This window comes from Mustela lutreola, chromosome 10 (genome assembly GCF_030435805.1).
Source record: "Mustela lutreola isolate mMusLut2 chromosome 10, mMusLut2.pri, whole genome shotgun sequence".
NCBI lineage: Eukaryota > Metazoa > Chordata > Mammalia > Carnivora > Mustelidae > Mustela > Mustela lutreola.
The window spans coordinates 92,333,153-92,359,932 of NC_081299.1; the positions used below are offsets into that span (position 1 = coordinate 92,333,153).

Consider the following 26,780-nt stretch of genomic DNA (forward strand, 5'->3'; position numbering starts at 1 on the left):
ATAAAAAGAAGCTAATTAAAAAACAAAAAACTTACAGGTAAAACATTATTGGCCATTTTGCAGAATGATAGTTTCTTCTCCAACGCAATATTCTTATGAAAAGATCCCAATTCACAATAATACGTTGTTGGAAATGGCAGCAAGCTTTTGATATTCTGTTAGATAATTTTCATCATTTAGGTGAAGAAGGACCTCAAAGTCACAAAGAAATCTCACTAAAGACTACTTTTGGCACTGTGTCAGACTCTAACCAATGAGCTACCAAATACTAAAGCTGGGAAATTAAATATTAGGAAGTAGTAATGAATGGATTTATGACCCATTTTTTCTTGCATTGTCTTAGGAAGATATTTCTTAATGTTCCAACATTTGGATGTGATTTTGGAATATACTCAAAATATTCTATCAATTTCCTTCTCCAACCTCCTCAAAACTAAGAAAATTATAGTAATTGTTAAAAAAAAAAGTCTAACTTGGTGATTGGGCCTTTTGAATCTTAAGAAATCCTAGTGCCTCATCTTCGACATTTAACATTAATATCCTCTAGTCTTAGATATTTTGATTGTTTTGTTCACTATCTAAACCAGAATCTAACATGGTTGGTGCAAAGAAGATTTTCATTTATTTGTTGAATTAACGACTGTCTCTAAAAAAAAAGTTTGGGTGTCTCCCCTAGACCTTATATTTATCAATAATTCATATAAAAATGATACATAAAGATGACAGTCAAATGAAATGCAATTTTCAGGCCTTAAAACTATGTTTTTGGGTGTGAATTAATTTTGATCTGCATATGTGAAAATGCACAAACTTTAATTTGTCTCAGCACATGGGTATTAACATTTCACATGAGAGCCCTAGTTACTACTCTGTCTATAACATTATTGTGGGTTGCAATATTTAGAGCTCTATTTTTATCACTATTTTCTATTTTAATGCAACTGTTTATTGTCTGACCCTACTCCTCAACCTCTCGTATATGCACTCATAAGTATCTTCCACAAGACAAGGATTTTTGTTGATTTGGATCACTGAGATGGCCTAAGTATTTAGAACAGTGCCCGGTACAGAGAGGATATATACTGAATGAACAAATGAATTCTAAATTCCATAGCTTAAAGCCACAGATCACTGACAAACTTTTTAAATAAACTAGTCTCACTGTGGGTTTAAATTGCATTTCTCTTCAAATCACCAATGAGGTTCAACATCCCTTATCATATTCACTTGCTATTCATCCACTTGCTATTGCATATTCCCCATGTGGAAAATACCTGCTTCTGTCTTTTTCCCATTTTTTTAGTGAGCTGGCTATCTTTTTCTTTTGCATGTACAGTTCTTTATATAGTTGATTCTAATACACCAAATTATAAATTAGAAAATATCTTCTGTCTTTTCACTTTGTTTATGGTATCTGTGAAGAAATGCTCTTAATTTTAATAGAACTGAATATATCATTCTTTTCATTAATGCTACTGCCTTTTGTGTCTTTTTTTTTTTTTTTTAAATAAATCCTTTCCTCCACTGAGGTAAAGACACTTCCTTTTCTTCCCCTACAAGTATTATAGTTTCACTTTCACATTTAGGTTAATTTTTGTATATGGTGTGAGGTAGGAACCCAGCTTCATCCCTGTCTGCATGGATAACAGAAGCACTACCACCATGTACTGCATAATCTCTTCTTTTCTGCAAAGTGATTTGCAAAGCTACTTATCTTGTGTGACAAATCCCAGATATGGATGGATCCATTTCTGGGATATCGTGTCCCTTTTGTCAACTTGTCTCTATGGGTGCCACTACCACTGTCTTAATCATAGCTTAATAACAACTCTTGATATCCGATAGAGCAGGTCCCCTGCTTCCCATAGGCTCTTCAAGAATGTCTATGCTATTCTTGGGCCTTTGCCCTTTGATATTAATTTGAGACTCAGCTTAACAAGTTTCTCAAAACAAACAAAAAACAAAAAAAGAAAAAAAAAAACAGCTCTGGGAAGCCCAGGCACAGGCTGTAGGGGTGTGAGGGCAGCAGGTACTGGTAAGGGAAAGCCTTGGACCAAGAGGTGGCCCCCAGGTATGGCAGGGGGGCCAGTGTGTCCTGGTCAGAGGTACCATGGAAGTCATCGTGATCACAGAGGGACACATTGACCATGTTGCCACAGAGGTCCCTGAAGATGGAGAAGCACTGCCCAGAGGTGAGCTTGTTGTTAGTGCAGTGGGTAAAGTTGCTTTTGGAAGACTGCTAGCGTACTGGTTGGCCTCCTGCCAATCATGGAGGCCTTCCCCATTGTGGCACAGCAAGTCCACCAAGCCCAAATCAATGAAAGCACTGGGGATGAGCCACATGCAGCCACTAACCTCCAGCCCAGATTCAGAGGCCACGGCTTTGACAATGGTGGCCCCATCATCATCATGTGGAAGGACAGGTGTAAGTCATCCAGGCACTGTCATGAATGGAGTTCATGATGGAAGAACCAGTGGAGGTGATGGTGCTCAGGACAGGGTTCATGGCAGAGGCCACAGCGTGGGTGACCCAGGATGCAGGGTCAATGGGCCAGATGGGCTCACTCCTGAGCAGTGTGAAGTAGCTATGTGGACCTGGGTCCCAGCCCTTCTGGCTACAGTTAGGGTGAGGGCCCCAATCTGTGCATGGTCTCCCACAAAACCCATACTGTGCTGTCATTACTCATGTTCTCACAGCCCATCTAGCTTGCCTGTAACAGCATATCCCCTAGATCTACACTTCCACCAGCAGCTGTGGCCCCAGCCTTCATGACAGAGACAACGCAGACGACTCCATCACCACACTCATTGCTTTGGCCTGCAGTGGAGATGCCCAGAAATGTGTACTTTTCCATGAGAGGAACCATGATGTTGAGTGACATGGTGGAATCCATGGTGCTGCTTAAAGACCAGGTCCACTTAGGCCATGAAACGCCCTACTTCTGACACTGCTTGTCTTCTCATGAGCTGTGAAATGCTCTCTGCTCTGTGGAGCTGCGGAACCTGCGGATATAGTCATCCTCACCCAAACCAAAAAAGCCGGTGGTCTCCAACTTGCTGCTCATAAAGGTGGCTCAGCGATCACAGGCCCCTGGCTCTCACCATGGCTCCATGTCTGCAGTTCCATCTAGCTGGGTTGTGTGCTTTGAGCCGTCTCTCCTGCATGGCCACTGGTGTCAGGCAGATATGAAGGAGTCCATCTGTGTGTCCCTGTGCAGGTTTTCCTGGCGGTCCCCACCAGCACGAGGGGAGAAGTGCAGGCCCAGGAGTTCCCATGCCTCCTCTGCGCTCCATGGGGCATGGCACATGTCAGCACAGAAGGGAACGGGCTCTGAGTGCAGCCCTCAGTGGACAGCAACTTCAACTACGCATTGTCATCCCATGTCTCCTCCTTCACTGCTCCAAAACCATGGTCCATAGACTGAAGAAGAATTTCATGCTTGTTGAACTTCTTATTCCATTTTCCTCCCTCGCTGGTTTAGAAGTTATATCCCCAATTCCAAGACTTTCAGGGGCTTACCATGAAATTTTGCGATGTACGTATAACAACAAAATCTAAAGTTAGTATTTCACCTCCCTCTCCTGAGTAAGAACCTTAGGACAGTTTGAAACAAATTAGTCTCCCCTGACTCACTCTTCTTGTCTACTATTTCAGCTGTCCTTTTCTTAAATCCCACAAATTGGTCATTATGATTACACTCATGGTTGTCTCCGATGGACCACTCAAACAGCTCATGGACCACTAGTTAAGAAACAGACCACTGGTGGTCTAGAGACCAGTCCACGAATGTGCCCTTCACAATGTGCTTCCATGTCTTCACGTGTCTCTGCCTCTACCTAGAATGTCCTGGCACCAGCCTTTTTTCACTAGAATAATTTCTACTCATTCTTCAACACATTCTTCAATATTTTCTGAGGGCACACGATTATAAGGTGCTGAGTATGTAATAGTCAGCAAGACAGAAGTGGTCTGTGTCCTCAAAGCTTAGTGTAGTAGGAAAAACAGTCACTAGACAATGGCAAGTAATAGCTAATATTCACTGAGCCTTTGAAGGCATTGTTCTGAGCACTCTTCAAGTAAATTTACTTAATCCTGAAAATAATCCTATACACTTTCTATTGTCTCAGCTTTATACAGAGAGAAAGGCTAAGTATTTTGTCCTGGCTCACAGGCCTGGTAAGTGGAGTAGGCATTCTAACTTTAGAAACTGCATTTCTAACCACTAACTACAGAAATAAGCTCATGGTTACCACCTGTAAGAGCCACAAAGCTGGGAAACGAGTTGCACAAATAAAGAAAACTACTGTAGGATAGAAGGGGGCAGTGCAGCTCCCTCTGAGGTGAAAACTGAAGGCTAAGAAAGGATGGGGGGGAGGGGCTTACTCCCTTAAGCAGTAAGAACTGCTCTAATCTTAAATGACTCTTAGAGAGCTCAGAGAACTGAAAGAAACGGGGTGGGAGCAACCTCAACAGATTTCAGCCATGCCTAGCTGAACATGCTCTTTGAAGTAACACAGAGTGGACAGTCACTAAGAGAGTGGCAGGCAGGAATGACATGGTAAACATTTGGAATAATCACTGTGGCCACGGAAGACTGAAAGAGTCTAAGCTTCAGCTGAGTAACTCCTGTCTCATACTCTGACAACCTAGCCACAGCTGCTTCAAGCAGCACCTTTCAGATTTCTCTCCATTTCCGGTTTGGGCCACTAAGGGATGGTGAAATGGCAGCAAAGAAGCTGATACCTGGAGGTATGCGAGCCACAGTGACAGCTGAGTACTCAAGGGAAGGTCTGTGGTTTCCACTGCTGAAAACCCTAATTACAATCTGCCTTTACTCATGAGGTAACAGAAAATATATTTATTAGTCTCTGCCCCTAGTTCCTGACACAAAGCTCCTAAAACCCTTATAAATTCCTCAGTGATAAGAGCCCTGGGAGCTTCTGTTCTTATGAGGTGGCTGTCGGTGGGCTCCTGGATGGGGGCTGGTCATCAGATACACCAAACCACAATTAGAAGCTTAGAATATTCAGTCCCCCACTGCTGAGTAAGCATCATTAGTCCCTCCCGGGGCGCCTGGGTGGCTCAGTGGGTTAAGCCGCTGCCTTCGGCTCAGGTCATGATTTCAGAGTCCTGGGATCGAGTCCCGCATTGGGCTCTCTGCTCGGCAGGGAGCCTCCTTCCCTCTCTCTCTCTGCCAGCCTCTCTGCCTACCTGTGATCTCTCTCTGTCAAATAAATAGATAAAATCTTAAAAAAAAAAAAAAATCTCCCCTCCCACTGCTATCATGTCTAAGTCACAGACTCCCAAAGAGCCTGATCAGATCTTCATCCCAGGTTTGAGCTTTGGAACAACTGATGAGAGTCTGAGGAGCCACTCTGAGCAATGGGGAATGCTGATGGACTGTGTGGTAATAAGAAATCCAAACACCAGATGCTCCAGAGACTTTGGGTTTGTCCTGTATGCCACTCTGAAGGAAGAGAATTCGACCATGAATGCAAGGCCACACAAGGTGGTTGAAGAGTTGTGGAACCCAAGAGGGCTGTCTCAGAGAAGATTCTCAAAAACCTGGTGCCCACGTAACTGTGAAAAAGATTCCTGTTGGTGGCATTAGAGAAGGCTCCAAAGAACATCATCTAAGAGATTATTTTGAACAGCATGGGAAAATTGAAGTGACTGAGATTATGACTGAACAAGGCAGTGGCAGAAAGAGAGGCTTGGTTTTTGTAACATTTGATGACCATGACTCCATAGACAAGACTGTCATTCAAAAATCCCATCCTGTGAATGGCCACAACTGTGAAGTAAGGAAAGCCCTATCTAAACAAGAGATGGCTAGTGCTTCATCCAACCAAAGAGGTCGAAGTAATTTTGGAAATTCTGGGGTGGTTGTGGAGGTGGTTTTGGTGAGAATGACAACTTTGATCATGGAGGGAGCTTCAGAGGGTGAGGTGGCTTTGGGGTGGTCAAGGTGGTGGTGGATACAGTGGCAGTGGGGATGACTATAACGGATTTGGTAATGATGGAAGCAACTTTGGAGGTGGCAGAAGTTATAATGATTGGCAATTACAACAATCAATCCTCAAATTTTGTACCCATGAAAGGAGGAAATTTTGGAGGCTGACAATCTGGCCCCTATGGTGGTGGAGGACAATACTTTGCCAAACCATGAAACCCTGGCAGTTCTAGCAGTAGCTATGGGAGTGGGAGAAGGTTTTCATTACGGCCAGGGAACATAACTTGGCAGGAGAGGAGAGCCAGAAAGTGACATGGAAACTACAGATTACCAGACATTCGTGAACTCGGCTGAGCACAGTGGTGGGAGGGCCTAGCTGCTACAAAGAAAACATGTTTTAGACAATACCCATGTGTACGGGCAAAAAATTGAGGACTGTATTTGTGACTAATTGTATAACAGGTCATGTTAGTTTCTGTTCTGTGGAAAGTAAAAAGCATTCCAACAAAGGGTTTTAATGTAGTGTTTTTTTTTTTTTTTGCACCCACACTGTTGATTGCGAATTGTAATAGTCTGATCACAACACTGAATAAATGTGTCTTTTAAAAAAAAGAGGAAGAATATTCAGCCCCCCACTCCAATTTCTCCATAGAGAGGAGAGAGGCTTACAGTAGAGTTAATAATTGAACATGCCTATGTGAGGAAGCCTCCATAAAATCCCCTTAGTATGGGACTCAGAGAACTTCCAGGTTGGTGAACACATCCATACCAGGAGGATAACACACCCCAGCTCCACAGGAACAGAAGAGCCTATCATTGGGGCCCTCCCAGATCTTACCTTATGTATTTCTTCATCCACCTGTTTTCTTCATCATATCCTTTAATAAACTGGAAAACGTAAGTAAATATTTCCCTGAATTCTGTAAGCCGCCTGAGCAAATTAATCAAATGAAATGAAGAAGGAGGTCTTGGGAACCTCCAATGTGTAGCCCAATTGGACAGAAACTGTGGGTAACATGGGGACCTGCCACTTGTCATTGGCATCTGAACTGGGGAGGAGTCTTCTGGGACTGAGCCCTTAGCCTATGGGACCTGACACTATCTCCAGGCAGAGAGTGTTAGAATTAACTTAAATTGTAGGGTACCTGGGCTAATGTCACGGATAATTAATTGCCTGTTGTGGATGGAGGGCACACGTTTGGTGACCACAGGTATCAGAAGTGAAGTGTTTTCTGTGTGAATAGTAAAGAAGACACATAGAGAAAGGAAAACCCAGGTTTTTCCAGTATAAATATATTCCAGTATTTTTGCTAAAGAAGCACAAATGCTAATAATAATAATAATAGCCCAAAGGTGCAAAGGAATATACAGTTTATTAGCCATCGGGGAAATACAAATCCAAACAGTAACGAGATACCACATTCTACCCATGAAGATGGTAAAAATCAAAAGACAGCAAATAACAAGTGTTGGGAGGGTGTGGGGAAACTAAAGCCCCCCTTCCTGGCTATTGCAACTGTAAAATGATGTGGTCACTTTCAAAAACAGTCTGGCAGTTCTTCAAAATGTTAAATATCAAGTTATCATACAATCAAGTCATTTTACCTCTAGGTGCGTACCCAAGAGAACTGGAAACATGTTCACACAAAAATTTGTGCATGAATTATTCATAATAGCCAAAAAATGGAAACAACCCAAATGCCTATCTCCCGATGAATGGAGAAACAAAGTGTGATATATCCTTACAATGGAAGTGATGTGCTCTAAGAAAGGAATGAAGTACTGATACACACACAACATGGATGAACTTTGAAGATATCACACTAAGTGAAAAGAGCCACACACAAAAGACCACATATTGTATGATTCCATTTTTTTCTGATATGTCCAGAACAGACAAATCCAAAGAAACAAAATGGAGATCAGTGGTTGCTGGGGGCTTGCAGAGGAGGAATAAGGAGTGATTGCTAGTGGGTATGGTAATTTTTTTTTTTAAAGATTTTATTTATTTGACAGAGATCACAAGTAGGCAGAGAGGAAGCCAGAGAGAGAGAGAAAGGGGAGTAGGCTCCCCGCTGACCAGAGAGCCCCATGCGGGGCTCGATCCCAGGACCCTGAGATCATGACCTGAGCCGAAGGCAGAGGCTTTAACCCACTGAGCCACCCAGGCGCTCCCAGGGTTACTTTTTGAGGTGATGAAAATGCTCCAAAATTAGGTAATGCTGATTACACAACTCTGCGAATATATTGAAAGCCACCAAACTATATGTGCTTTAAAAGATCAAATTTTTTGGTATGTGAATCATATATCAATAAAGCTGCCCTAAATTAGTTACATGTATAATTCTTTAGCCACTTTCATTTGTTTTTTTAATTCCACTAAAGTGAACACACAGTGTTATATTAGTTTCAGGTGTATCCACTAAAGTGAACACACAGTGTTATATTAGTTTCAGGTGTATAATACAGTGATTCTCATCAAGACAAGTGTACTCTTTAATCCCCATCACTCATTTCAGCCATCCCCCTACCCACTGACCTGTTTGTTTTCTAGTTCAGTTTTTATTCTTTTTTTTTTTTTTTTTTTTGTAGGAAACAAAGGTTTTGTTGGGATTTGAGGGTTGCTGGAGGGGACGGGCGTAGGGGGATGGGGTAGCTGGGTGATGGACACTGGGGAGGGTATGTGTTGTGGTGAGTGCTGGGTGTAAGACTGATCAATCACAGACCTGTACCCCTGACACAAATAATACATTATATGTCAATTAAAAAAATGAAAAAAATTTTCTTAAAGTCTGTTGTTTGGTTTATCTTTCCCCCCCTTTATGCATTTGTTTCTTAAATTCCACATATGAGTAAAATCAGGTATTTGTCCTTCTCTGACTTACTTCACTTAGCATAATACCTCTAGCTTCATCCATGTTGTTGCAAATGGCAAGATTTTGTTCTGTTTTAAGGCTGAGTAATAGTCCATTGTATGTAGGTATGTATAGATACATACATACCACACCTTCTTCACCCACTCATCTACTGAAGGATGTTTGGGCTACTTCCATAATTTTATTCAGCCAATTTCAAATATCCATTCTCTTGCATTACCCATGGTCTATTCTGGAACTTGGGCTTATAATTCACATTATTCCTAAAGCTATCAAAAAGAACAGAGGAGGGCGCCTGGGTGGCTCAGTGGGTTAAAGCCTCTACCTTCGGCTCAGGTCATGATCCCAGGGTCCTGGGATCGAGTCCCACATCGGGCTCTCTGCTCAGCAGGGAGCCTGCTTCCCTCTCTCTCTCTCTCTGCCTGTCTCTCTGCCTACTTGTGATCTCTGTCAAATAAATGGGTAAAATCTTTAAAAAAAAAAAAAAAAAACAGAGGAATATGATTTCTGGTCTAAGAACCAGAGAAAAACCTTCATTTCAGGAACAGAATATTTCATACCCCATAACCTACTGTCAAAATCCAGTTTATTTCTTTTCATTTTTTAGTTGATCATTTCCCCAGGAAAGCTCTCCATATCCAATATTAACAACAGCATGCCCAGCTCTGACATTGGGCCTCCTGTTGAATGGCTGCTTTTAAAAGAAATTCTGAATAGACAGAAAGGAGGAAAATGCTACTGGTACAGATAAAAAAGGAGGTAAATTCAATGATAAAGCCATTTAGCAGAAACTTTTGAGATAACATCAAAGACTGAAAGCATCCATAGGAATAGAATTCCTTTTCCTGTTTTCTATTACCACAAAACAATTAGTCCCGAGGGTGTGTTTGTAATAGAATCTTCAAGGGCACGGAGACTTCAGAGATCACTGCTCTATCCTGAGAAATAAAACATTAAGGCTATAATGGTCTGAACTCATTGAACAGTTGAACGGATTACCCTGGGCAATAATGTTCAAACGGGCATCTCTGTTTTCTAAGAGTGTAAATCGGTGTTTCTTTGCGAACCTTTGGAATTTCCTTCTTACCTAGTCATATGTAGGTTAAATAACATGATGAACCTGCTCAACATCTTATCTTGGAATAATGAGATCCATTATCACCTTGGAGACCAAATGGGAAAAACAGCAGCATGAAAATGCTTAGGCTCCTTCTCTGTGGAGTGAATATCTCACTGCCATTCCACTGCCCAGGGGCCATCCTTGCAAGAGAGAACCCAGGCTGAGCTTATGCTTACCCACTCCTACACTTTAAATGTGTACATATGAAACAAAAGGGAAGACAAAGACACTGAACACACATAATGAGGAATGGTTAAGGTGCAGGGAGTTTCAGCTATTCTTAAAATGAAGATCCCTAATACAAGATATGAAAAATAATGTCAAAGAAACCCCACAATTGCCAATAAGATAAAGAGCTCACCTTTGAAGGATCAACTCTGCTTGCTGTTCAGAAATAGTTAGACCTAGTATCTGGAGAGACTGGACAATTTCGGAAGCTTCAATTACACCTTTAAAAAATGAAAAAGAGCATAAACTCAGACTCAGAATGGGTAAGGATCTTAGAAGTCATGAATTCCAAACCTCTCATTTTGTAAGGGAAAGTCTTGGACTCATTAGGGCAAAATTATGACTCTAGTTAAGTGATGAGGATTTCCTTAAATACATATTGCAACACCAACTCAAAGTGTAACAAATACATTTAACAAGTACATGGACATTACCTCATTCAGAAAGCATGCAGTCCCATCAGTAAATAATGATATTCCACCTAAAGAAGAAGAGACTGAGAACTTATGTGGCCTTACCAAGTTCCAACAGTAAGCAGCAGCATGGCTGAGATTCAAATCAGGACACTCTGACTCTGCCGTGAAGTCCATTAGGCTAGGATCTATCAATATTACACGTATGCGGGACGCCTGGGTGGCTCAGGTGGTTGAGCAGCTGCCTTTGGCTCAGGTCATGATCCCAGCGTCCTGGGATCGAGTCCCACATCGGGCTCCTTGCTCGGCGGGGAGCCTGCTTCTCCCTCTGCCTCTGCCTGCCATTCTGTCTGCCTGTGCTCGCTCTCTCTCCCCCTCTCTCTCTCTGACAAATAAATAAAATCTTAAAAAAAAAATATTACACGTATGTGTTTCTACACTTTAATAAATGACTAGGCAACTTTCACACTTGTAAAGATGTGTTGCACAGGGTTAAAAGGAAGTAGAAAATGATCAAAAGAAGCCAAAGACTGTGGACTATTCTTTTGAGAAATCTGGCAATAAAACTAAAGAAAGTGGGGGGGGGGGGTAGGACAATGGAAGAGGGAAGATTATTATTATTAGAGAAATTAGAGCATGTTTGTAGATAGAATGAGAGGAATTAGAAGAGAGGAAGAAAGAGAAAAGAGAAGCAATAAATGGGAGTGATGAATACAATGTTTCCCTCAGGCAGCTCACAGACTCATGAGCCCAAGAGCAATATGCATGAAACAGGAGGAAACCAAACAAAGCATGAGAGGGTCTGATGCCAAGCAGGCCTGACTGCGAAGTTCTCCAGGAAAAGAGGACAAAAATTACTCTTAGTGGTGAAGGCAAAGACTTCATTTAAGAGAAGGACTCTGAAGAAGTCCCAGGATTTGGAAAGAATTTTCCTGGGTAGAGGAAAAGAGAAACATGAGAGTCTGCACAGCGTAAAAAACAGAGGGATCAGTTTGTTAGCAAAGAAATTCCTTAAATGCCATTCTGAATATTCTCCATTACAATTGCACTCTTAAAGAAATACAGCCAATCCTTATCATTATTTGTAGTTATGTTCTACAGGGTCACTACAAACTCTAAATTAACAAACCACTGTACTTATGGGGAATACAGGACTAGGTTCCTTGAGCCTCTGATCACAACGTATTCATCAACCAATCAATATAAAACCTTGTCGGTATAAAACCTTGTTACAGGTGTGTGTAAATACTATGTAATTCCATATTATAGTGTTGATTCTGTAACGTTGAACTCATGGCCAGTCATACTACAACTCTTGCCTGAGCGACGTACACCTGCTCGCATTTAGGAATGCGAGATGGCACTTCAGCACTATGCTTGGGAGCCACTGCGATCAGCAAAATCACCAACAAAAAGCACAAAAATGCAAGACACATGGCACTAAACAGAAGGACACCTGTTTATAGTACGAGAGCTCAAACATCTCTTTCTTTTCTCTCAGAGAGAAACGTGCTCGCCAAGCGAATGAAGTCAAGTCCATGAAGGACTGCCAAAATGCTGCAAGCACTGATTCTGGAGTTAATTGTGGGGTTAAATTTTAGCAAGTAGGCAAGTTCTCAAATACACAATCCACAAATAAACAAAAGACTGTGCTTTGCTTGAAGAAGTCTGATTCACAAAAATATGAACTTCTAATGAGAAACTGTTTGAAAATCTACAAACAAGATAAATAAAGTAAAAACGGTTTTCATTTACTACAAACACATCACAAAATTTCACCTTGAATTATTTCCTCTGGTTCATGGAGACTTCTCTGAAATGGACAACTGATATGGGCACAACTTATGTACAGGGATGATTAACCTCTGCCCCTGAGGTAGCTCCATCTCTCAGCTACTGCCAGTCTTCACACAACATAGACAGTCCTACCTATGTGGCTAAACCATAGTGGGCTCAAGACAGGATGAAAGTTTGCAGAGAAGCAAAGCTGCTTTTAATAACTACATTTTGCTAGAAGACTGGACTAAGGTTAGACTTGGAGGTATGGTATGCAGTGTAAGGCTTCTAGGAGGTAACAAACGTTCAAAGAGCACTACTTTCCACCACAAACTCAACTTCCTTGATGAGTATCATGGACTGATACTCATCACGGGCCATCATCTAATCCATTCAAAGGGTTTAGCTGTTTGAAGTGATTTGCTTTATCCCTAACTAAAGTTACATTTCTTTATTAAGTATAAACATGGGGCCAACAAACTATGACCAGCCAAATAAGGTCTGTTGCCTGCTTTTGTAAATCAATTTTTATTGGAACACAGCCATGTTTATTCATGTATATACAGTACATGGCTGTTTTTGCACGATGATAGCAGAGATGAGTAGCTACAACCTGTGAGACCACATGGCTCACAAAGCTGAAATATTTACTATTTGGATTTTTATTAAAAAAAAAATTACCTGCCCCAGGTATGAACCATATTTTTTCCTCAATCTATTTGTTTAACTTGTTTCTTGAATAACAAGTCTGTGAATGGAATGGCCCTGACTATTCATATAGAGCGAGGGGTTTGACGATGCATTTTAGTTTATTAAGTTTTGTGTGCGTTATAATGTTTTAAAATAAATTCCTACTTCCTATTAAAGGCTACCTCTAGTGCTAAGGGTTTCATGACTCCCCCTTTCTCCTCCTGTGGCACTTGCTTTTTTCTCTACATACTGGGACTCTAAATTTAAACTATTAATCTAAATAGTGAAACCATTATCTCAACCAGAAAATACATAATTTAGGCACACCTGACTAACTCAGTTAGCAGAGCATGTGGCAAGTTCAAGCCCCACATTGAGGGTAGAGTTTACTTAATTTAAAAAAAAGAAGATACATATTTGAAATAGTTATCTATTTTTTCCTCCCAATTTTCATTAGAGAGTAGTTGCCCTAAAGTAAGCCTTTCAAAAAGATTATTAAATCTAAGATAATCTGAAAGTTTTTAAACTTTAGAATATATAGCATTATGCCTATATATGAACAAAACCAAATTTGTTCATATGTATATTTAAAAAAAAACCCAAAAGTTAGAGGTTAAAAATATATAACCGTAAGTCAAATCAGCACAATATTCTATAGTGAACATATACACAAAGCCTTATTCACTGTTTTTAATTCAGTAGACAAAGCTATGTACAAGTTTTCCACATTAAAAACAAATTCTACAGAAAAATCACATTACTATGAAAAACAAGTACTAAAACTACTAGTAATTATTCTCCCAAAAAAAGAGAGACTGAATACATATCATTTTACACTTTTCGAAATATGAGAAGTACTTCTTCGTAGCTGGTAATGAAAATAAAATAAAGACACACCATCGTTATTTTTGTCCAAACTCTTAAATGCCAATTTCATTTTTTTCTCATGGTCTTTAAGATAATTCATAAATTCTTCAAAATCGAGCTTCCCATCTTTGTTGATATCACCAGTTGTAAAGATTTTCTATAAAAAAAAGAAAAGAGTTTTTTTAAATAGGCTAAACTACTGAATTATTTGGACATACAGTTCCAGCAGCCTGATTAGCTATTTCCCAGAAAGACATGCACTTTATAAACCCCAAGATAAAAAACATACACTTGACCTAGCACAGGATTTAGATGTCTAAAATAGTATTTTTCCTGAGGTGCCTGGGTGGCTCAGTCAGTTAGGCCTGGGACTCTTGATTGCGGCTCAGGTCATGATCACAGGGCCATGACATCAGGCCCCCTGTTCAAGATTCTCTCTCTGCCTCTCCCCTACCCACTCCTCTCTCTCCCCTCCCATGCACGTTCTCTCTCAAATAAATACATAAATAAATAAATGCAAATACATGTATATTATCACTAAAAAATAATTACTACTGTTTAATTACTTTTCAAATTAGATGGAGGATCATGTTCACCTAAAAATTACATCTTGATTCCTCAACATATACTGAGATGTGCATAATCCAAGAGAAAATGGCACAGCATTCTGGGGCCCCATTTATGTACTGAAGTTTCATCTAAGCTTATATTTTGGTCCATGGAAGTATCAGGGAACAACTATCATTTGGGAAATTGCAAGTTAAAAGACCCTATCTTTGAAGAGCTTGGTTTTTTTACCCTTCTTATGGTAAATAAAGACTCTAACCTACAATAGTATGAAAGACTAGGGTTTCCCTTTTGAATTTTCTTTTGTATTCCTCTGTAAAAATAAATGAAGACCAATCAAATGAGAAAAGCAAAGGCAATTTGTTCTGAGCCTACTACATAGCAAGGCAGTAAGCCGTGGTCAGTTTTGGCTGAGACTCAAAGGCAGGCAGAAGAGTGGGGCAAGCTTTATTCTGGGGAAAAGCCGCCCTGATTGGCGGCTCTGGGCCTGCGGAAGTCATAGGCAGGCTAAAGAGAAGTGGGGCATCCTGTGTGACTGGTTAGGCATAAGTATTTCCCTCTCTCTAGATGGTCCTAAGTTGGAAGTGGGGACAAAAACTAGGGAAGGTGTCAGGTATCAATCTCTGACCATTGGGGCTGATTGTTACAGAAGTTATTTTGCTTCCTGGATTGTCTCTAGAGATAGCAGTTTGGACTCCTGTAAGTATGATTTATAGCAGGTTGGTTCCCTGGGTTGTTTACGACAGAAAAGGGGTTGGTTTCCTGAGCAGGTTACTCTAAGTTCAAGTGGGTCAAAGTTCAATTTTAAATATGAGCAAACCATGATCCATACTTGTATATTCAGTCTCTTCCTCCCCACAGTAAAAAGCCAATTAAACATCATTCAAAGAACCTGTTATCAGAATTTAAAAAGCTGTATCTTTTCTTTCTTATCATTATATAATGTAAGTACCATTTCTATTTTTTTTAACTGATGAATTCTTAATTTATATAAGTGAATTTTCTACTAGGGAAGGTGGAGACATGTGGGAGAAAACTCACATTAGAACCCCCTAAAGATGTCACTGTCACCCAAGGAAAAGCCGCATCAGCATTCTCCTGCAATGGTTCTGTGTGGTTGATGACAGCCCCCCAGAGCTAACTCTTCCTGGGTTTAGTGTGTGAGCCCTGCCACCACCACTAGGCATACAAACCCTTATATGGCTCACACCGTCTCTTAAGAAACAAAAGACAGATTCGCAAAAAAATTTGTTTTTTTAAGGAAGAAATGTGTTTCAAAGAACTGAACTTGTTTATGGCATAAACCAGAATTTCTTATGAAAGTTTAGTTTGTATCAAAGAAATACAAGTCACACTTGGAAACCTGAGTACAAGAATAAACGATATTTAAATAAGCATAAAGTGTGGGGTGCCTATCTGACTCAGGTAAGCGTCCGACTCTTGTTTTCAGCTCAGGTCATGATCTCAGGGTTGTGGGATCGAATCCCACATTGGGCTCCCTGCCCAGTTGGGAGTCTGTATGTCTCCCTCTCCCTTTACTCACTCTATCTCTCTCTCTCTCAAATGAAGAAATAAATCTTTAGAAAGCAAACAAATAAATAATGAGCATAAGAGATATTTAGCTTAAAAAAGAAAAGCACTTCAAAATTTTTTTAAAAATAAAGAAAAAAGAAAAAAAAACTTCCATTTTTGTTCTAGAAATTACAAAAACCAAGTGAACTTTATGGAGATAACATTTGGGATTGGCCTAATCCACAGACAACACCCAGTCCAGGCCTCTGATTCCACAAATGAGAAAACTGAGCTGTAGCACTTGGCATATAGAATGTGCCCAAAATACAGCTGCTCAACCCCTGGATGATGAAAGTAGAGAGCCCCAGAGACCACACAGCTAGTAGGAAGAGCTTTATTCAATCTTAACACGACAGAACTCAGCCAAGAGATTTCTGAGCACGAAGTACCAATGATCTGAAATGAATTCAACAGTCCTCGCTCTCCTGAATCTCCTACTCAGTCTACTGCTGTAAACACCCAAAGAGCAAATATAATTGGAAAGTACTTATATTCAATAATAATTTCCAAACAGAATATAACCTGGAAATACAGTGAGAGAAATATGCATCAAGCTTTACATACTGAGACGCTATCTGTAATCTAGGCAGCTGGGAAAAAGGGATTCCCAGGCAAAATGATGCCCGAGCTCCGTCTTTAAAAGTCTGCTAATGAAGGCATGCTAGGAGGAAAGGTCAGAGCTTGCCAGACCCCCAGGGTACAAGCCACGAGACTGAATGCCCTCCTTCTAGGAAAAAAAACCAAAAGATAATACTAGACCTTTTCTAACTACCATCCCACTCCCAACACATCTAAAACGATCCCAGTTCCCCAAAGTGGGGAGGGAGCCTCACTGGCCTAGATACCCGTCCAGGCTACTAGTAACAGGTGAGTACATTGAACAAGGTGACCACCCTCCCCAAAAAAAGGTGGTAGCCAACATCTTGAGAACACTTTAAATGTGGAAGTTTTATGAGAGCCAGGGGAAATAAGAAAAACGCTTGAGAAAAGTATCAGCTGTGTTGTTTTTCTTAAAACGGTAAAACGTTGCTAATCAACCTGAAAGTTACAGTGGGTCCCAGGTGAAGCCAGATAAGGTGTCAATTTGGCTTCCTCCGTCTCTGCCCAAGGAGTCTCCAGGGCTCCCAGCCCCCACATCTCTCTGACCACAGCCCCACTGAGGCCCACCTGCCCTTCCTCCAGGAACTCGATGAATCCTATACGCTGCAGGCCTTCCTGAAGCTCAAGGATATCCAGGGTCCCATCTTTATTAGAGTCCAGGTACCGAAAGAGTTCTTCATAGAGGGCCTCCATTTGCGATGTCTCCAGCAGCAGGGGTGGTCCACGCTTTGGCCCCCGGGAGCCCCGCAGAGGTGGAAGTGGGGGGGAGGAAGGTGCCTCCGGTGCACCACCCATCCAGTTAGCAGGGACCTGCGATAGCAATGTCCTCCTCAGGCTCCTTCCGCGAGATCAGGCGCAGGAAGGGGAGGGCCCATCGCAACGGCTCCAGGGCCGAGGCACGAGGTGCATCCGTGAGCCCTGCAGCTTCCGTGGCGACAGCTACGGGTCTGACCCAGACACCGAGGCCTCGGCACTTGGGCTGTGCTCTTACACCAGCGGATGAGACGCCAGGCTATCACCCCAATCCAGGAGGAGCCTAGAAGGGACAACTCACATCCTTCCCCCAAAACTTCCGGAAAGAACTTTGCACAGGGCTTGTCTAAAGGTAGGGCTTCTTTTTAGAGAGAAGTGGGTGGGGGAGTGTTGGGACACGGATGGTGGGGCCATATTGATGGTGGTGAAGTCCACGTTTTTAAAAAGCTGTTTCCTTACACCTTCTTAGAAGCCTTCTTCGAAGGTTGAAGCACTGACTATTGTGGCGATTAGGAATTGAGGACCTAATGAAAATCTGCCCACTTGGGCCTCTCCTGCTTTGATTCTAGCCAGCCCCAACTCCCGCCACCCCCAGGTCCTTATCTTCACCCAGCATCTGCAGTGGTTTCAGAGCAAGGATATGCTATGCTAACCACCAGGGCCCCAGCTCTGTCCTCACAGATGCTGGCAGCACACTCAGGAGGTTATCCTCAAAATGGGTAGAAGTTAAGTCAGCTGGGATCACAGAGAGAAATCAGTGGGTATCCATACACAATGTCTGTGGCTTCTTCTTAATCCCACTCTTCAGAGTCCCTGAGGCCTCTGGCCACCCTATTCATGGACCTATGGTCCCTCACCTGCTCCACTGAAAATGTGGAAGTGTAGTTTCACAGTAAAAATTCCATTTTTTCTGTAATCTATTTTCCTAAACATGGAGTACTCTTTAAAAAGCTGACTATTAAAATTCATGTGGAACAACAGGAAATTTTCATTCATTGCTGGTGGGAAGGCAATATGGCACAGCCACTGTGGAAGACAGTTCGGCAGTTTCTTACAAAAACTAAACACACTCTCACCATACAATCCAGTAACCATGCTCCTAGGTGTCCACCCAAAAGAGGTAAAAACTTACGTCCACACAAACTCCTGCACACAGATGTTTAGAGCAACTTTATTCATAATTGCCAAAACTTGGAAACAACCAAGATGGCCTTCAGTAGGTGATGGATAAGTAAACTGTGGTCCATCCAGATAGTGGAACATTATTCAGTGCTATAAAGCAATGAAGAATCAAGCCATGAAAGGACAAAGGAACCTTAAGTGCATATTACATATTACTAAGTGAAAGAAGCTAATCTGAAAAGGCTACATACTATATGATTCTAGCCATATGACATTCTGGAAAAGGCAAAATTATGACATTAAAAAGAGCAGTGGTTGCCAGAGGGTTGGGGAGGGTGGAAGAATGAATACGCAGGGAACAAGGGACTTTTTTAGGCCAGTGAAAGTACCCTGTATGATACTATGAAGATATGATGCTTACATGTCATTATACAATTGTCCAAACCCAGAGCACACCACCAAAAGTGAATCCTATGGTAAACTATGGACTTTGGATGATAATGAAGTGTTGGTGTAGGTTTAGCAACTAAAACAAATGCACCACTCTGGTGGGGGATGTTGGCAATGGGGGAGGCTATTCATGTGTGGGAGCAGGGTCTATGGGGAAACTCTGTAACTTCTTCATTTTGCTGTGAACCTAACACTGCTCCAAGCAAATAAATAGATTCTTTTTTAAAAATTCTCAAAGAAAATTTAATCTGGCCATTATCTGTTAGTTCTTTCTCTATTCACTCATCCTGTCAAGTACTGACAACATATAGAGGCCTGTCATATGTCCGTGAAATATCCACAGTTTGCCTTTAGAAGGAGGTTGCACCACAGTTAGTTCTAAGTTCCACTGTAGGCTTTGCAATAAACGCTTCCCCCCAGAACAACTGAGCAGTGGCAGACATCTAATCCTGTTTCACAAGATGTGCTGTGGCCCAGTCAAGAATGAATTCTCCCACACAAGAGAACTGTACAATCCACAGGGGCACTGTGCACTGCAGAGAGGCACGTAGCCACCAAGAGCCATCGAAGAGAGAGAGACGTCCAGACAGGGCACAAGAGTCCAGTGGTTCAAGGAAAAAGGACAAAAGTCAGGGCCAGAGTAATAAGGAAAACTGACAGAATTTTACACAAGGGATAGGAAGGAACCAAACAGAGTTGATAGTCTCATCTAATAAAAGGGCAACTATTTTTGTTGTATTCAACAATTCTTTCCACTTTTTAAAAAGATTATCCTGTTCCTTATTTACTTATAATTACCCCCAAATACACCTCCTATAAGGAAAGTTCAGGGACCTTATCTGTCTTATTCACTAATATACCCCAGTTCACTGAACAGTGTCTTGAACTATCCAAAAATATTAGTTGAATGGATTTATATAATATTTGTACTACTTACTATGTAGCATTCCTAGTTTACATTTGTGTTTTCCAAGCATTAAATAGCTCACTCAAGGCCACAAGTATAGCACACAGTGAAAACATCTGAACCCTGGTCTGAGTCCACAGCTCATAAAAATAACCACTACACACACTGCACCAGTGAATGATGTAGATATGATGGTCTGCACTCCAGAGTGAGGCATCAAACTTCCTCAACAAATTCTCTTGTTGTTTTCATAGATCCTGTCCAATATAGACTTCTCAGTGGACTCTATGTGACCCTTAAAAAGATAGCATCTTTTAAAAATAAATTAACTAAAAAAAAAGATAACATCTTTTAATTCAGAGTGGTCAAAAGGAGTCAAGCAGCACCCTTACATTATGTTGCCTTGTGAGAGTTAGTATATTTATTTCTAAACATATTAACTTGAATGTTGATTAAAAAATAATAATTCTGACTGTGCTAGGGTACAATTATACAGGTGAGCTGAAGCCTTAAAGAAATGGGTAATAACTGACAAGGCAGAAAAGAAGTGAGAGCAATGCCAAGCAGAGAGAAGAAAATAAAGAGACAAATGTCCATGGCTATGGCCTGGCTAGGGAAACAAAATGTTGGGGTTTGGGAAGGAGACTAACAGGTAGACTGCTACCAAGGTGAAAAGGGTATTTTATGCCTTATGAAAGAATTCTTCCATTTTTTTCATTCTTTCCAAAATAAAGAGCCTCAAAGAAGGGATAACATCAGATTTTAGAATACAAGGAGAAAACACAAAGGGTACAGATGTTGTAAATTTTAGAACATTTGACATAAATGTGTTTGAAATTCATTATTTTTCTTATACCATAAACTCCCTGCTATGATACCTTAAAATGTACTTTTGAGTACATTTTATGACTTCTATGACTTCTCTATCACATTCTTAAAGTTTCTAACAAAGAAAATGCTAATAAAATAAGTCCCTCCTGTTAACAGAGGAATTACGCTATGGAGTGAAACCCTGAAAAGAAAATCCATTCAAAGCAATTAACATTTATTAAGCTACTGTTTTTGTATGTGAACCTATTCCATCTGTAGTTGTAAATAGAAAATTTTAAGACAGAGAATCAGAACAATCAGAGTATCAGAGTTGGAAGAGCCCTTAAATCAGGTCAACCAGTCCAACCACTTGTCAGACACTGCCTAATCATTCGGCACTTACTCAGTACTGATGGGGACAGAGGGTCCTCCAGAAGTCCATCTGTGTACCTGTGACACTACATTTTAAAGGATTTTTTTTTTTTTTACATCAACTTTCATATCCAGTCACATGGGATCTTGACAAAAGCTCTGTCCAGGAGTCATAGAAGATAGTTGCATTTTAAGAATAAAGAAAGTAAACCAAAGGTTCGATGACCTGACCAAAGCTACACAGTTACACGAAGTATGGAACTCATTGGCCAAGATGCTTTCCCTTCTTGCTCTCAGCAATTCTGTTTTAAGAGTCCTAGGCCCCTTATGATGATATGATGATAAATCTCTCCTAAGAAAGTTAAAGTAAGAATTTGTGCACATGAAGATATAACAACTTAGTTTTTAAACTACCTGTAATTCTTAAAAAAAAAAAAACAAAAAACTACAAGGGGCACCTGGGTGGCTCAGTGGGTTAAAGCCTCTGCCTTCAGCTCAGATCATGATTCCAGGGTCCTGGGATCGAGCCCCGCATCAGGCTCTCTGCTCAACGGGGAGCCTGCTTCTTCCTCTCTCTCTGCCTACTTCTCTGCCTACTTGTGATCTCTGTCTGTCAAATAAATAAATAAAATCTTTAAAAAAAAAACAAAAAAACAAAACTACCTGTAATTTACCAGGCTAGCTGAACACATTCATCAAGCCAGCCAGGTCTGAACTTGGATACAGGAATCCCTACAAAACCTGCCCCCCTTTTTCCTCCACATACAATAAAAGAGATACCACTGAAATGATGTCAAGATTGGAGAAGTAAGAAAAAAAATCTGTAAAATCCTCTTGGGCAAGATCCACTTTTTTCATTTTACTGCCTTCATTCTACAACTGGGAAATTTTTTGGTTTTGGGGGGTTTTTTTGGGCCTTTACTGTTCCAAATTCTTCCAAGCCCAAATTGAAACTAAATAAGCATATTTCCAGCTAAAACTGCTCACTCCTCATTAGCTTACTCTCCTCACAATTTCCATTTGAGTAAACTAAAATTCAGATATTTTCCTCTATTCTTTAATGTTCTAAAACGTGTTCCTTAGAGTACCTAAAATAACATACAAACATTGGGACTATCTTTGAGAATGTTCTAATGTGGTCTTCAACAAAAAACAAACATTAAGGAGGAGGAGGAGGAATATAAAAAAGAAAATACTCTAAAAAGTAGACTTGCTTTGAAGCCCTTTCTCTTCCCTGGGTAGTCTTGGAACGCTTAGTAACAGTTAGCTATTGTATCCCTTATGCCCATTTTCTACACTCTACTTTTATTTTCCATATTCTTTCCATTTAAGATTCTTTATACCATAAATGGATATTTGCTCTCTTCTAATTGCTAAATTCATTACGAAAGCTTGAAACACAGAAAGGAGAAAAAAATCAGGTAGAAATTTAGTAGAGTTTCACTTCAAGCTAAGGATCTGTCTTAGATGCAAATTATTATCTTGAAGCCTTCCCTTGAAGAGTCACCTCATAGTTCTCATTTGTAGATGCTCAAATGATACTCTCATTTCTAGATAAATCTCCCCAATCCTTGACATTATGCAAACCCTTGACCTACACCTTTGAAATCTTCCCCCATAAAGACTGACCATGTAATCCTAATTCCAAGTATTTGGTTGGCTACTATTTTCCAGGTTTGCCTCAATGCCCTCTCTTCCTCCATCTATTTCCCACACAGCCACCAGAGTGATCTTCCTAAAACTTCAGTCAGCCTGTGTCCCTCTCTTACTTAAAACTTCTCAATGCTCCCATTACTCATATGAAATCCAAACCATTCAGTGGGCCCAAATTGTTTTTCATGACCTGGCCCCTCTTTGCCCCCAATATGACACTATTCTTCAAGAAGTCCAACCAGTCACTAGGTGAAAAGTCAGTTTTACTGAGGCCTCCTATATGGGAGTGGCACTGGCTCACCCCCACAGAAACAGATACCTCTTCCAGGTAGGGGTTACCCTTTCCTGCCCACAGAGGCTTAGAGAGCACCACCATCTGGGGGCTTATGGAATGTCTGATCCATCGGCACGAAATCCCCACATAACATAGCATCTAACCAGGGAATCTGCTTCATAGTCAAAGAGGTGTGTAGGTGGGCCCATGACCAAGAGATCCACTGGCCATCGCATACATCACACCACCCAGAAGTAGCCATCCTCACAGGATGCTGGAATGGCCTACAGAAACCATAACGGAAGCATTATCGAGACAATATTTGGCAAAAATGAGTTGCTAGCCTTTAGGATGCAGTACACATGACATGAGAGACCTCCATAGAGCTCCATGCCCTCAAAAGGGAGAATACAGGAGTCCAGGAACCAAGAGGTGGAAGCAAGAGCAGTCTCACTTATTAGCACTCCCCGTGACCCACTGGGAGACTCTTTGCTTCCCACTTCCACAACTCTGGGCTCTGGAGGGTTAGTTTCTGGTCCCAAACAGGACACACTCTTGCTAGGGAATACAGCAAGGGTCCCAATGAACTACAAGCTACAACTTCCACCTGGACACTTGGAATTCCTCGTGCTCAGGGACTAACAGTCAAGGAAAGAAGTCACTATCTTACATGAAAAAATGTTCATCATCATGAGCAATCAGGGCGATTCAAATCAAAACCACATTGACATGTCACCTTACACCAGTTAGAATGGCCAAAATTAACAAGACAGTAAACAAGTTTTGGAGGGGATGTGGAGAAAGGGGAACCCTCTTACACTGTTGGTGGGAATGCAAGTTGGTGCAGCCACTTTGGAAAACAGTGTGGAGATTCCTTAAGAAATTAAAAATAGAGGTTCCCTATGACCCTGCAATTGCACTATTAGGTATTTACCCCAAAGATATGGATGTAGTGAAAAGAAGGGCCATCTGTACCCCAATGTTCAAAGTAGCAATGGCCACTCTCACCAAACTGTGGGAAGAACCAAGACACCCTTCAACAGAAGAATGGATAAAGAAGATGTGGTCCATATATACAATGGAGTATTATGCCTCTATCAGAAAGGATGGATACCCAACTTTTGTATCAACATGGATGGGACTGGAGATTATGCTGAGTGAAATAAGTCAAGCAGAGAGAGTCAGTTATCATATGGTTTTGCTTATTTGTGGAGCATAAGGAATAACACAGAGGATATGGGGAGATGGAGAGGAGAAGTGAGTTCAGGGAAATTGGAGGGGGAGATGAACCATGAGAGACTGTGGACTCTGAGAAACAAACTGAGGGTTTTGGAGGGGTAGCGGGGGTGAGAGGTTGGGTGAGCCTGGTGGTTGGTATTATGGAGGGCACATATTGCATGGAGCACTAAAGGTGGTGCATAAACAATGAATTCTGGAACACTGAAAAGAAATTAAAAAAAAGAAAAGAAAAAAAATAATTGCCCATTAAAAAAAAAAAGAAGTCATCATCTTAGTAGGTATATGCTGACCTTAATCAGCAGGAGATAGGGCTGCTTTTACATAGTGGAGACGAGAGGCATAGGTGTGGACTCAGGTGAGCCATTGGGACCCTATACACGCTGCCTGCTACTCTGCCACACAGTGATCGCTATGAACGGGCACGCAGAACAGTGGCCTGAGAAGCTCAGATCCCTCACAAATGAAGGTTTGGGGCACACCACCCAAAGTCACGAGGACCTGCAGTGATTATAGAAGAGTATGAGTGGAGTTAAAGTAAACAGTCAAAAAGGGAAATGAGGAGTACCATTGGTGACTAACTGAACCCATGGGGACTGTAGTTTGTCCCACTGACCTCCCTGAGAAAAAGAGGCAGAGAACAGTGAGGTAAGTGCTCCCCAAGCTGACAGACGCAGATGTGTGTGGCACGAGGACAGGGCTCTGGTGACTAGGTCAGATCACCCTTTGAGGGAACCCTGCCTGCAACACCTTCGCGCCTGTGCTGCAGCACTCCCAGCAAGTCCATGCTTGCCCTGGGCTGCTCCAACCAACGACTGGCCACAGCAGGGTACCAGCACGGGGCAGCCAATAGCATAGGATTCCCCAACTGATAACATTTCCCCCCTGGGAACCCCCCTATTCCCTTAGTTGAGACATTCTAAGAACTGTACTTCAGTCGAAGTTCTTCCCAAATCATTCCTTCTTGAACTCTTCCAGCAGGGGTTAAATTTGTGTCCAGTCTTAAGACCTCAACTCATCATTCTTGCCTCTCCCTTACCCTTCACAAGGATTTCTTCCAATACATCTTTTGCATTCCCAAACCCATTTTGGTTTCTGCCCCTCAGAATAGCAGAACTGACCAAGAGTGGTCCAACCCAAGAAGTGGTAACGTGGAATTTGGAAACTGGATCACTCATCCAACTGACAAAAGAGTCTGACTGGAATATGGGGCAAGAAGTATGTCTTGCACAAGGTGGGAGCCCAGTGCTGATGATTTCCCCCTGGTGATCTGGGAAGTGACTGTTGGAGGGCAATACTCTGGTAATAGCTCAGGAATTTGAAAAATATGCTATAAGGATAGGCAAGAAAGTGTACTTCTATAAGGAGCATTTCACCAGGAAGATACCAAAATGCTAAATTTGACTATACCACCTGTATATTCCACTATATAGTCTGTTTTTTTAAATATAAAAGGGAAAATTGACAGAATTCTAAACAAAAGTTGGCAAATCCATAATCATAGAGTTTTTGACATCTCTCTTTCTGTAGTGATGGTAGTAACAGTAATTAATAATTTAAAGGTTAATGGCTAACTGATTGCTTATTAGGTACCAGGCATTTTTCTAAGTACTTTACATATTTTAATTCATTTATTCTTCACAATAACCCTTTGGGATAGATACTTGTGTTGCCTCTGTGGCCAATGGGGAAATTGGGGGTAGAGAGATTAAGAAGATTGTTCAGAGAGGGGTGAGGATACAGAGAGGGGTGAGGGACAAAATGAGTGAAGGGGAGTGGGAGTGGAAGGTACAGGCCTCCAGTTGAGGAATGGTGAGTCAGGGGGATGAAAGGCCCAGTGTGGGAAGGTAGTCAATGGCACTGTAACAGCGTTGTGTGGAGACCAACGGGAGCTACACTTGTGGTGAGCTCAGCCGAACCAACAGGGTTGTCGAGTCACTGTGTTGTACACCTCAAACTAATGTAATGCTGTCATAGTGTCAACTATGCTTCCATTAAAAAAAAAGAGAGAGAGAGAGAGAAAGAAAATTGCCCAAAGTTAACTAGTTAGCAGCAGAACCAAGATTTAAACCCAGACCGTTTGATTAGCGTTCTCTTCTTATACATGTTAGAGAGCAAAACTATGGAGCAAACAATCTGAGGGGTTTGAAGTGGCGGGGGGGTGGAGAGGTGGGAGGTTGGGGGAACCAGGTGGTGGGTATTAGAGAGGCATGGATTGCACGGAGCACTGGGTGTGGTGCAAAAATAATGAATACTGTTATGCTGAAAATAAATAAAAAATAAATTTAAAAAAATTAAAAAAAAAAACTGTGGAGCAAAGAAAAAGATCAGCAGTGGGGGGCAGGATGGCAAGATGAATACGCAGGCAGAGCACAAGACTTTTAGGGCAGTGAAAATCCTCTATGATATTATAATGATGGATACATGTCATTACACATTTGTCCAAACCCAGAGAATATACATCACCAGTGAACCCCCAGGTAAGCTTTGGGTGATAATGATGTGTAGGTTCACGCTTGGTTAAAAAAAGGTACCACTCA

At 41.4% G+C, this 26,780-nt stretch overlaps 1 protein-coding gene and 1 pseudogene across 1 annotated transcript in view; both read right to left on the reverse strand.

The window, feature by feature from the left end:
• The window catches only part of LOC131809245 (mitochondrial adenyl nucleotide antiporter SLC25A24), a 48,094-nt gene that overhangs the window by 18,221 nt on the left and 3,093 nt on the right, over nucleotides 1–26,780 (reverse strand). Inside the window, exons 2-3 of the mRNA XM_059136090.1 lie at nucleotides 13,955–14,081; nucleotides 10,312–10,399 (exon numbers count right to left, since the gene is read on the reverse strand). Of these exons, the coding sequence (XP_058992073.1) occupies nucleotides 10,312–10,399; nucleotides 13,955–14,081 (215 nt within the window). The remainder of the gene's footprint in view (nucleotides 1–10,311; nucleotides 10,400–13,954; nucleotides 14,082–26,780) is intronic.
• LOC131809246 (segment polarity protein dishevelled homolog DVL-3-like) lies at nucleotides 8–9,758 on the reverse strand (annotated as a pseudogene).